Source organism: Rhincodon typus, chromosome 11, assembly GCF_021869965.1.
Source record: "Rhincodon typus isolate 14 chromosome 11, sRhiTyp1.1, whole genome shotgun sequence".
Taxonomy (NCBI): Eukaryota; Metazoa; Chordata; class Chondrichthyes; order Orectolobiformes; family Rhincodontidae; genus Rhincodon; species Rhincodon typus.
The window spans coordinates 33,484,859-33,498,627 of NC_063342.1; the positions used below are offsets into that span (position 1 = coordinate 33,484,859).

General features: G+C 38.6%; 1 protein-coding gene across 2 annotated transcripts in view; it reads right to left on the bottom strand.

The window, feature by feature from the left end:
- Window positions 1-13,558, bottom strand: part of LOC109930469 (syntaxin binding protein 5L) — a 438,683-nt gene extending 425,125 nt beyond the window's left edge. For both annotated transcript variants that reach the window (XM_048602948.1, XM_048602947.1), the window contains exon 1: window positions 13,064-13,558. In XM_048602948.1, the coding sequence (XP_048458905.1) occupies window positions 13,064-13,312 (249 nt within the window). In that variant the 5' untranslated portion in view covers window positions 13,313-13,558. The remainder of the gene's footprint in view (window positions 1-13,063) is intronic.
- Between the last annotated feature and the right edge of the window lie 211 nt (window positions 13,559-13,769).

Genomic DNA, 13,769 nt, shown 5'->3' on the forward strand with positions numbered 1-13,769 from the left:
ATAACATACCCTAGAAAAAATTCAGAGGAGGTTCACTATATTGATATCTACATTGAAAGGACTCATGGCGTGTTTTAACTGCAATGACTGTATGGGTCAAGCTTAATAAGCCAATTTCCTCTTTGACATTTTAGTAATGTTCATATTTATCCCAGGTTAACAGCTAACAAATTAAAATCTGTTTCTTGTAATTGCTGTAGGGTCTTGTAAATGGTTCCTCATTGATTTCCATGTGTTCAAATAGGTCACAGTACTGTCAATCTAAATTAGCACAAGATTTATGAGGTTACATTTCCAGATTTACAGTGATTGTTATTACTTTAAATTTAATCTTAATTTTCACCTCTGAGATCTTCATCACCACAACCTTGTTATCTGCACACTTTCATCCATTTTCAACCCTGTCACCATAACTCAGAATCACAAAATTGTTACAGCACAGGGGCTATTTGGACCATAATGTCTGCAAGTATATACTGATGGAATAAAATTATTCCAAGTATTCTCTCTAACTCCCACTCTGAGTCATGACAGCTGCCTCCTTAAATGCACTTAACAATTCCCTTGCTTCTCCGAGGCACATTCATCATCAGGTCCTTTAGTTTTTCAACCAACATACCTCCAACAAAAGCAACTTGCTCTCAAATTGGATTATAACTTCAAGTAAGCACAGCAAATGACCTGAGATAACAAGGTGTAGAGCTGTAAATGGCATTTCTGAAGAAGGGTCTAGGCCCGAAGCGTCAGCCTTCCTGTTCCTTTGATGCTGCTTGGCCTGCTGTGTTCATCCAGCTCTACACCTTGTTATCGCAGATTCTCCAGCATCTGCAGTTCCTACTATCTCTGAAACAATTTTAACCCCACTGCGAAGCCTCTTCTAAGGATGCCTCCCCTGAAGAAGTTACCCTCCTCCCTCCAGAAAAACCTCAGTGGATTCCTCTCCCACTGCAACTCTCTCGTAATCTCTTCGGCCTTGAAACTGCTCGACCACGTCCTGAAGCAAACCAGGTACTACAGCCACATCACCTTTCTTAGTACCTGCCTACGGAACCAGATCATCCCCAATGGACTACAGTCCACATTCAGGCCTTCCCAATTTGGCCCCAACCATGACAGTGTCTACATTCAGAACACTGAGATCCTTCAGAAGCGTTTCTCCCTGTGACTCCTGAAACACGCACTCGCAGCAATGTGCCGTCATCTCCTGGCACTACAATCAAGCCTGCCCCAGCTCAGAGCCTCCCTCTCCCAGACCTGCAAAGGACCTCACCTGTTTTTTATTCTTCATAGGATCCACAACCTGAACTCACAATTCTACTCAGCTTTATTGGACACTAAAAACCGTAAGTACAGTAAACTTACTGGTGCCTACCACTCAAAACTGGCTTCCTCCACCTCCCAAATCCCCAACCCTACCCAGGATCTTCCCCACAATGTGCCCACCGCCATTGGCCATGTGGCCACTGTCGGAGCACCCACGGATGACGTCCCATCCTCCGCCGCCGGGTACACCACTTCCAGGACAGCATTTCTGAAGAAGGGTCTAGGCCCGAAACGTCAGCCTTCCTGCTCCTCTGATGCTGCTTGGCCTGCTGTGTTCATCCAGCTTTACACCTTGTTATCTCAGATTCTCCAGCATCTGCAGTTCCTACTATCTCCACAGCAAATGACCTGTCCTGGTTATTCATTGCCACACCGAAATCAACTACCCAATAAAAAATGACGAAGGGAGATTTTATCGAGTCGACAACAGGGAGAAACATGGTATAAAGCATGACTTAACTAGGTGGGATGCAAAATTCTCAATTCCCTGAGGGCAGGTTGAAATGCAGAGATAAAAGCAATGGTATGTTTGCAGCTTGTTGAGGCTCACATCAGCCTGTGACGGGTTCATACTAACAATATATTTGCATTCTATGAATACTCATTAAGATAAAATGTTTTGTCATAACTTCAAGACTGCCAGGCCTCCGCATGGCATAGAACTCCTGCTGCTTTGGGTAAAATACCTGCAGTAAGAGGATTAAGGTCCTTAAATGGCCATTGATTTGCATTTCCAGACCTCAATAGGCCCAAGTGTAGGAAAGCCACCCGATGCCTCCATGCCTCACGAAAAACTGTAATCAGGTGGGATATAGGTGGTAAGCAGACCACCACTAGACAAGTCTCATCAATCTCTGTTTGCCTATCTTCAATCCCAATGGCAGAGGATCAAAGAATCCATCCAATGTGCTCAATTGCATTTCTCATGATTGTAACTGCACTGCACTGCCTTTCTCAATATTTTCCACTTTTTTCAAATTAATCACAAATTTTTTCTCCCTGTCCATATCTGTGGAATTTCATGGCACGGTCTTCATACTTGTGCCAGGTCAATCAGGAAATTTTAAGTCATAGCTTCTTTTCCCATGCCTAGGTGGTCGGCTCTGCTTCAAGCAATGTTCTATCCTTGAGTTAATCACTCAGCTATAATTTGTTGTTGTATAAAATGTGAAAATGAGACGTACTATTGTATGCACCAAAAGATTAATAATTTCTGATTTCTATCGACTCTCAACTACAAAACTGGCTACAAAACTGGCACTGTGCTTTCCAACCGTATGCTTGGCACCAAGTCTAGAAAGAACCATAGCTTTTTAATTTCAACATTAGCAGACCAAAGGTATATTTTTACAGTCCCAGCCAAAACATTACATTTCAAGACATGATCCCACAATCCCCCCTCTTGATACCCGCTTAAGCTCAAGCAAAGCATTGTCTCAATGTCTTGTTTGACCTTTAAATCAATCCATTACAAAAACTATCCACTTCCACCCCAAAATATCACCTCTATTTATACTGACTTCATTAAGCTGCTAATGAAACCCTCATCTAAGCCTCCTCACCATCTTTCCAAACTTAAATCTTTATAAATTCTATTGCATCCTGATTGTACATCTTGCATCCAAGGTTCCATTTATCACTACTATTTTTGCCCAATTTTATGTGCTACAGACAGTGAGTCAATCAACTTCAAAATTCATGATTTCATCTATAAATTTGGCAATACCTCACTCATGTAAATTCTTATATTTCCCTCCGGCTTTACAGCCTCACCGCATACTTCACAGTTGCAACTCTAAGCTTTTATGTGCTTTTAAGTCACACTCCCATTAGTTTCATAGTGGAACCTTCAAACCCTCAACCTATAGATTTTGGAAATCTCAAGTCCTCCATTCTACATTTCTCATTACTTTCACAAACTTTCTTTAACCTACCTCTTGCATGGTGACATTGATTTCCTCCCAAATTTCTGTATGGTTCAGTCTACAAAAAGGATGCCACTGAAACATACTTAAATTACAACTATTGCAAACCTGTTAGAACACATTAAACTTCTTACAATTGAAGCTAAAAATGGATAAGCTCACTATCTTTCCTAAACCTAGCATACATTACTTGGGACAGCTGTCACCAAATTTTGTTTTAATTGTCTGAAAACAAACAAACTTTTTCAATTTAAAAAAAATCATCAATTGCTAAATTGCATTTAAATTAAAGCATTCTGTAATCAAATATTAAATGAACAAAAATCTGTTCTATCATATTTAACTACCTTTAATAACGTAGAAAGTGGTCATTAAAACAACCAACAATATGAAACATAGCAAAATGTGTAGGAGCATTTTCTGCTTAGCCTCTTTCAGCTAGTTTTCAAATTGTATTTATGATTAATTTTTCTTTTACTTTCGACATAAAGATTCAGTTCCAAAAAAAACATGTTTTCTAAAAGCAATGCAGGAATCATAGATAATTTGCTAATCAAAACTGCTTAATCAGTACTAAAATCAGAAAGTTTCCAGTAATACTCAACAGGCCTAGCAACATCTGGGAATACGGAAACAGCTGAGCTTCAGGTCTTGTGACCTTCTATCAGAATCCTAGAACTGCTCACAAAGCTGCAATTCTGTTTTGAAGTTAATCTATCAAACTCAGAATGAAACATAACAAAGCACATATGTATGTTCTATTCATGACATCTACCATTAATAAACAATATTTTTCACAAAATTGTGGTTAAACATTAGAATTGAATTAAAATGATTTGTTCATACAGAAAGTCAAGTGAGAATTTTATTTCCTTGTGAAAAAATATTAAATAAAAATACTAGGTAATTTGCAATTCTTACATTGTTGACTAATTTTGAAAGTATGTTATTAAATGGATGTCAGTAACTCAAACACTTAATTTCAGCAAGGCATTCAATGAGATTCCACATGTTAGACAGTATAGCAAGATTAAATCATGTGGGATCCAAGTTGGATGTGAAAGTAGGATGTATGGTTAGTAAGTTTGCAGATGAAACCTAAACTGGTGGTGTAGTGGACAGTGAAGAAAGTCCCCTCAGAGCACAATGGGACCTTGTTCAGATGGGCCAATAAGCCAAGGAGTAGCAGATGGAATTTAACTTAGATAAATGTGAGGTGTTGCATTCTGGTAAGGCAAATCATGGTAGGACTTATACAGTTAATGGTAGGGTCCTGGGACATGTTGCCAAACAAAAAGACCTAGGGGTGCAGGTGCATAGTTCCTTGAAAGTGAAGTCGCAAGTAGACAGGATGGTGAAGAAGAATTGAGTTACAGGAGTTAGGATGTCATGTTGTGGCTGTACAGGACATTGGTGAGGCCACTTTTAGAATACTGCATTCAATTTTCGTCTCCCTGCTGCAGCTGAGGTCAGCCCAGCAATAGTGGGCCAATTAAAATCAGAGATTCAACAAGACCAGAACTGGAGGAATGCACTTATTAAGGAGGCTGTAGAGCTGAAAGAATTTGGAAAGAGGGAGGGGTGCAGATGTGCAGGAGTTTGAAAACAGAAATGCAAACTTACAGAGTCAAATGTAAGTCAATGGGCACAGGAGTGATGAGTGACATAGACTTGAACACAGATAACAGAAGGGACACTAGGAATATTCTTGACTCATTGTTTAAACTTGGGTGGAAAAAAAAGACATTTCTCAAATTCAAGAATTTCATTTTTCCATAATTGACTCACCATTGCCTATGTCATTCAGAAGCGAGGAAAATTCAGCTCCAGAAGTGTAATGGAATAGTAAATAGAATCCCTACAGTGGAAAGAGGGCATTAGGCCCATTGTATCAGCACAAACCCCAGTAAGCATCCCACCCAGACCCCACCTGTTGCCATATCCCTGTAATCCCACATTTACCATAGCTAATCCACCTATTTTACACATTCTTAGACACTACAGACAACTTAGCATGGCTAATCCACCTAACCTGGACATCTTTGAAGTGGCAGGAAACCAGAGCACCTGGCAGAAACCCACACTGACAAGGGGAGAATGTGCAAATTCCACATAGACAGTCACCCAATGCCGGAAGTGAACCCAGGTCCCTGGTGCTGTGAGGCAACAGTGCTAACTGCTAAGCCACTGTGCCACCCTAATACCAGCTGTAGTAGAGGCAGCATCATATAAGCTACAGAGGGTTGGAACATAAGAACAGAAGTAGGCCATTGGCCTTTTGAGTCTGCTCCGCCATTCAACGAAATGGATGGAGACACGCTGTCATGTAGATGGAAATATCGAGTCTAAGTGATGATGTGAATATATGGTCGGGATTTTATCTCAGGGTAAAATGTAACAGAGGTTGCAAACAGTCTGGTTCAGTGCCAAATGCCTCCTAGGACCAGTGCGTAGAAATGGAGTCCGTGCATAGGAAATGTGGTTTGTGACTTGGAGCAAAGATGGTGAAAATGTTTTCTTGCATTGCACTGCATGTCAGGCCAGCAGTATGCTAATTTAAAGTGATTTTGGAATACATATTGATAATCTATACATGAATGTAGGAGATATGACCAGTAGGTTCACAGGTAAATATCAAGGAGGAAAGCCTTAGCCTATAGAATGATTTAGATGGGGTGGTTAGACGGGCTGAACAATGGCAAATGGAATTTAATCCTGAAATCCACCTTCCATGTTACTCTTGCCCATGTGATTTGTCAGTCAATATGCAGTTTAAAATCACTAATGGCAATTGTAGTGCCCTTCTTACAAGCCTTCATTATTGCCTGATTTATACTTTGTCCTACAGTGAGGCAACTTTTCACCACACACGAACAAATCCCACCTTTGACTTCTTTCCCTCCTTAATTCCACCCAAACCATTTCTATATCACAATCTACTGTATACCAATACTCACCAGTGCACTGACATTTTCCTTTATATTAACAATACTACCACACCTCCTTTTCTTTTTCATCTGCTTTTCTGGAATGTTAAATTGACTATTGAGTTCCCAGCCCTGGTCACCCTGTAATAGCTATGAAGTCACATTCATTTATTTTCTTTTTGTGCCATCATCTATCTTGTTACAAATGCCACATGCAGTCAGATAAAGAGCCTTTAGCTTTGAATTTTTACCGTTATTACTTATTCTGGTTCTAATTTCTGCTGCACTCATATTTTCTGTCCCTTCTCATTTCTTTGTTTCTTTTTCAAACTTACCTTCAATTGATTACCCATCACCCATTAATAAATTTAAAGTCTTGCCTATAATTCTGGTTATAAAATCCACCAGGGTACTTGTCCAGGCATGGTCCAAATATAACCCATCCCAATGGAACAGCCCCCTTCCCCAGTATTGGTGCCGTTACCCCATGAATTGGAATCCGTTTTCCCCAGACTAATCTTTGAGCTACAGATTTACCTGCCTAACCTCAATCACCTTACACCAATTTGCGTGTGGTTCACGTAGCAATCAGGGAATTGCCACTTCCATGGTTCAGTTTTTACGTCTAGCCTTGAACTGCCCATAATCCCCTAGCAGAAGCTCTTTCCTTTGTAACTGATACCCACACAGACCACAACAACTGGATCCTTCCCCTCCCACTCTAAGTTCCTCTCCAACTCAGTTGAGACTTTGGTCAGCCTTGACACTTGGTCAGCCACACAGCCTTTAAGACTCTGTCTTTGCTGCAGAGAACAGCATCTATTTCCCCAGCTATGCTATCCCCATCACTACTATTTTTCTCTTCTCACATGAAAGGCGCTCTACAGCAGGGTGCTTTGGTCAGTTTACTCATCCTTCCTGTGCCCTCGTCCACACTTAAAACAAGAACCTTGCACTTATTGAACTAAGGCACTGGCTGAGGCTTTTGTAAACCTACCTTTACACCATCCTGTCCCTGACCATAAACCAGTTCATACAAAAGTCAAACTGTATCTGATATAACTGTGACAATTATTCTCAGTTTAGCTACAGCCATTGAGACAGTTGCATACATTGTCCTCCTCCAAAGTTTCTCCACTGTTACCCAGCCAGGTGGGATTATGCTCACTTATTTCCATTCTGAACAATCCCATTACAGACAAAAATCACCCCCAATAGCTTTTCTTTCCGGTCCCATGTTTTTACCTGTGTTATTTCCAAGGATGTAAACTTATTTCCTCCTAATTCTCATCTAAATGTCTTCCCTGACAACATAAGTTTCTGTCTGCACAACTATCGTATTCAGTTTTACCTCACTACTGTTTCATTCAATCCTTTATAATTTTTTACTAAGGGAAACATCCACAATGGATATTCTGCCCAGTAGGTTGTTAAAATATCAAAGGCCTATGTATTAAGTATGCGGGTCATTGAGTAGAGAGCCATAGAAGTTTTTTTTTAAAAAAAGCAGCATGAAAGGAGGCAATTGGACCCAAACTGCTTGTGCTGATCATCAAATATCCACAAGTTCTAATTGCATTTTCCAGCACTTTGCACATAGCCTTGACTGATGCGGCTTTTCAAGTGGTCATCTAAATGTCTTATTTGTCTTGAGGGTTCCTGCCTCTACCACCCTTTTAGATGGTGAATTCCAGATACCCACAACCCTCTGTGAAAGACTTTTTCCTCAGATCTCCTCTAAACCTCCTGCGTCTTACCATAAAATTCTGTCCCCTGTTTATTGAAACATTTCTGCATATCCACTTTATGTATGCCCTCAGAATTTTGTATACCTCAATCAGATCCCCTCCTCAGCCTTCTCTGCTCTAAGCGAATCAACCATTGCCTATCTAATCTCTCTTCATAGTGGAATCATTGTAGCCCAGACCATATCCCAGTGCATCTCTTCTGTATCCTCTCCAGTGTAATCATATCTTCCTATAGTGAGGCAACCAGAACTGCAGTTTTCCAGCTGTGGCCTAACTAACGTTATACATAGTTCCATCGTAACCTCCTAGCATTTGAATTCAGTGCCTTGACTAATAAAGACAAATATCCCATAAGCCCATGTAACCATTTTATCTACCTGTCTTGCTGTCTTCAATGATCTATGGATATGCACACCAAGGTCCCTCTCATCATTTGTATTTCCCACAATCTTACCATTCAATGTGTTCTCCATTGACTTGTGAGGTGAAAGCATTTTGGGAGCAGTAACACTTTTAATACTTTAAAACAAATAGTTTTAATGGGGGAAAAGGCATCAAAATGAAGTTGAGAGTGTGATTAAACAGATTGGTAGCTGCAGAAGTGTTGCAAATGGAGGGTGAAATGATAGACAGTTGGGGTTTGAAGTTCAGTTAGAAGTGAGTGCAAATGTTTTTCTATGGGCAGGCACAAAAGAAAATAGGGTTGGAAGGGAGAAAGGAGGATGTAAATGGAGAGCAATAAGATAATCAAAAATGATGGTACCAGAATTAACAGAATGGGAGCAGCAACGTCAGGTGAGGTAGCAAGATTAAAACATTACCCTTGCTTGCAGCCAAAGGGTTTATACTGGTAAGAGAGACAGGGAGGCTAGGAGAACAGGGAATCGAGATAGAAGTTATGATAGATTGCGATCCAGGTCAAAATCAACAAGAATGAGAAGAATTGCAGAGGCTGACTAAGCAGTTAAGATAGCAAAGTGTCAAAACTGATATTTGGGTGAGCAACCAAGTATGAGGGTTTTAAAAGATAGGCAAGACAGTGGAACAAAGTGAGATGGTCAGCAAAGGAGAAAGTGCCAGAGACATAGGAGGGCAGACAAGTGCAATTTCCTCACAAAAACAATTCAGTAAATATCAAAAGCATACTTCAACTTCAGCAATGTCTGGCAGTCACTTTCACAGCAGCAATAAATTTTATTTATGTACTTGAACTAAAACATTATGGCAACAGGAGTTGTCAAATGTCCTAAATGAAATTATGCCTCTTATTCAATTAATTGCTGAAGCAGGGTGGCAATGATAGAAGTTTACTTCTAGTGAGATCTCTATATCTGACAATTTCTTCCAAACACTCTGGCATGTTGATCATATCTGCAGGGCACATGTGCAAACAGAAGAACATCTTAAATTATGATTACATACTTAGCACTTTACAGAGTAAGATAACATTTTAAAATATTGATACAAATGCCAGTGACATTCATGACTAAAATGTGACTTTTTTGAGTATTCTAATATTGCTGCTTGTCCCAAAGCAGGCTAGGTTCCAAATAATGCACTGAAAGTTACATCAATGAATAAATAAGAATACATTCATAACAGCGAAAAAAAAACTACCAGCTACAAGGATTAATCAACATTTTAATTTCATTGATATTATGTGCAAAGCCATGGTACTTATCTATTCAAGTCTTACTCTATGAAGTGTATTTCAACATTTACAGGACTGGTCAATGCAATGAAGCTGCAATTTTCCTCTTGCGTGTTTATAGATTTAAGCGGCTTAAAATCTTAAGTCCATGGATCATTTTTCCTTTTTGGCAAGTCCATGTATTTTTTCTAAGAAGAATGGTCATCTGTGTCTTGTGTGGGTTATCTCTCATGGAAATTTTGTAAATCCAAAGTAATCACAATGAATGCCCCATTTCAGTGGAACATAAAGTAATACATAGATGCATAAAGATAAGTTAAACAACTAATTTGCATAAACTAATGGACAGTCAGTGCCTTTTATCTATTTGTCATTTTTGATGTGGAGGCCTGCAGTACCTCTCTCCTCTGGAGTTTTCTTTTTAATTTCTGTAAATAAAAATACTTTATATCTGAACAAATATTACACTAATATTCACATGTATTTTCATTGAAAACTACAGTCTCAGTTTGCTTACACGAGTTGTTTGTATACATTATAGCCAAGTGAGCAGAGCGGTTTTGAAAAATTTAAAAGAGCAACGAATGAATTATTGACTTCTGAATAATGCAAAATAAACAAAGTTTAATATGATATGAAATGATTGATTTTGAACAGATCACACATTTCTCATATCTGCAGCACTCCATGAGTTACACACACTCTCATTTTTGAATAACTGAATAAAACTTAATAAGTCTCTTTCCATAATCCAATATCTTTACTTATTATCTTAACTTTTTAAAAATATTATTATACACAACAGGGAGTAGGGAATTTTGAAAATTTCAACAACATTTTTAAAATTGTACTGTAAAATTGTATTGTACTGACAGTGATAGTGGATTACAACAGTTCATCAGTACCACACGCGCATGAGTGAAAGTACGTCAGTACCTCTCAATTCATAAAGTATTATACAATCTATCGAGTCCCATCACATTCTGTACTTAGTCAAAACATGCTTCACAAGCTGAACTATTACTACAAATTCACCAATTTTACATTCGAGATATTGAACCACCATGTCAATGGATTGTGAAACGTTCAAAGGCACCAGTAAAATGTTAATTAGCCATTTTTAAAAATAAATAACAATTCTGTACTTTTGCACCCTGCTATTCTTCACTCTATTTTGGCCCAACCTCACTCCGCTCTTCTTTCTTTTCCCTTTCTTGACCTGGGTCATTGTCTATTATATGTCCATTGCCCTGTAATGATTTAAGTTGTCTTCTTCCATTTGAGGACTGTTATAGAAATACAAATTGGTGTATTCATTACAATGACAAAATATAGTTTTTTTTTAAAATTACACACAATTATACATGCAGATGGTATGACAGAAACAGATTTATTTGCTATGCTATTTAAATGTTACTGCACTTTTTATGTAGTCATTTGGTAAAACATGATTGATGTCTTAATACAAATTTCTTCTTAAAAATACAGATATTAAAATGTTACAGACATCCAATTTCTGCAGCCCAATTTCTTGTACCACACCAAAAGTTTCCTATATTGTTGAATCCACAGTTATTAATTTGCAATACCCAGAGATCATGGGTCTTTTCCTTTGTATTCAAACATCTGTAGCAGGATAATTGTTTTCGCCTACCATGTCAATCATTGCATCACTGCAGAATACAATCTTCTTTCTAACAACTGACTTTGTTCATGTACCAAATCCCACCAAGGTCTTTTAAATATATTTTTCTGGTTAGAGATAATTGCAACAAAGATGGCTTAATTAGAACAGATCGTATTGTGATTTGTAAACATATAAATATGTTATGTCAATACTATTCATAAATTAATAACAATTATAATTATCTTGTAGGGTCAAAATAGCTTTCTTACTTTTATTTATTTCATACCTAATACTATAAACAACGCAGTAATTTTAAATATTATAATAAATTTGAACTTGTATGTAAACATTCGCCTCTTCTGAGTGTATAAAGCATGTCCAAAATTACAAAATAGTTCAAATATTTATATTAAAATATGCTCTCTACTGGTATTTCCACTCAAAGCCCTTATGATAGAATTCTTTGATACACATAACATTTAGTATTAAATGCAAAATAATCTCACTTATTTAACTGATTGCCTCTGGCTGTTCTGAAGGTATTTCTAAAGATCACTCCCTTTTTAATCAAACACTTATCTATTATAGAGTTCATTTATTGAGGCAAGTAATGATGTTTAAGTGGCAAGTTCTTAACCAAGAGGATTTTATTTTCAGGTTATTCATTGTGTAAATCATTTCAAACAATATTTGGTGAAAATTAAACTTTTAAATTACCAGCATTAAGCATTGCCCTTCAGACCAGAAAAATACATGGTAATCATGAAAAACGATGCCTTTTCACTTTCTCCTCATCTTCTCTCCGTTTTGTGTTATCTTCAATTCTGACATCTTAACGTTAAGCTAATATGTCTAAAAGGTAGTTTTGTTTAATAGTAAACCGATTTTGACAAGCTCACAGATAATCAATTTTAACTACAGCTAATTTTACATGTCATATATATCATTCCGACAATGCACACATTGTCTTTATTTTGAAGACTTTGTAATCGGAGAACGCATATCCTGGCTCTTTCACCTCCCTGACACACTCTTCCTTCATTCAGACTGACTGAATGCAACATGTAAAGTTATATTGCGGATTCTTAACTGTACTTTTTTTTACCTGCTATAAGAACTCATGTGAAGTCTTTATTTCCAACTGACTCTAATAGAGACGTCAATGAGCTTACAACCATTTATTTACTTTGCTCTGCGTTAGAGTTACATTGTAATGAAGCACAATTTCCGTTATTTGGATAGAATAAATTAAACTCAATTGTTTTAGTAAATACCATGAATAAGACATTTTAACCAAAATGCGATGACATCATCAAGTGCATCTTTACAATGTTATTTCATTATTAGTCATGTCTACATTTATTGTTGTTATGTCAGTGTGAAAGTCATTAAACCTACACACATCAGCCTATGGGTAAAAACCGAAAGAACTGCAGAATCAGGAACAAAAAAAGTTGCTGGAAAAACTCAGCAGGTATGGCAACATCTGTGAAGGAAAAAAAGAGTTAACGTTTCGGGTCCGGTGATACATTTCCTTCACAGATGCTGCCAGACCGGCTAAGTTTTTCCAGCAACTTTGTCTTTGTTCATCCCATAGGTATTCGGATTACGATAATCCCAACAATCGCGTTTAGATCCCTCACTATTACTTCTTGGCATGAGTGGATGATGGAATATTCACGACAGAGCTGTTAATGTAAAAGTTTTCGTTTAATTACTCAACAAATCAGACACTTAACAGTTACACTGAGGTCTTGCACCTCATTATAATGTTTATCAACAAGAAGCCAAATGTGTTCACTTCGCTCTCCCCTCAATTTCATTTGCAGTTTGTGTGAAGCATGCCTACTTATTTCGTTTACCTTACAGATCTGAAAGTGTTCGGATGTGAGTGTCTCCGGTATCTCCGAGTCCCCAGCTCCTCCTCTCCCTCCTCCCATGGCACCGCCGCCGCCGCCGCCGCTGGCAGCGCTACTGCCTCCGCTAACAGCGCCAGTACTGCTGCCGCCACCGGCCCCTGTCCCAGATCCGAGCCCGCCGCCCGAGTGAGCCGGAGAGGACGCTGCTGTCAAACCGTCCAACACCCTTCGGAAATTAAATTTCTTCATCATTAACCCGCTTTCAAACGTAAAAAAAATCTTTTTTTTTTAAAAAAAGAAACAAATCGTGCCGTCGCCCTATTTTTTTCCTCGAGTATCCTCGTAAGGAAATAAAATTATTGGAAAAGAATGCTGTCTCTAATGCACAGGCATATTTAATTACAAAACGATATTTGGAGACATTATATATAGTTGTGTATGTCTGTTATGTGTCAGCTAACGGACACGATTCTCCTCACACAGGTGCCATCTCTCGCTCGCGCTCACGATGCTCGCACTGGCGGAGAAATTGCGCTAACGGTAGGAGGCTCACTAACCGGAAATCCCCGCTGCACCTCCGCATCTCATTGGGTCGTCCCCGCGCCACATTGGCCAATGAACGGAAGGGTGGCCCGCGGAACTCTGGGACTTGTAGTCAATCCCACCGCGTCTGGATCCGATTGGATCAAAGCCTCCGAAAACCCGCATG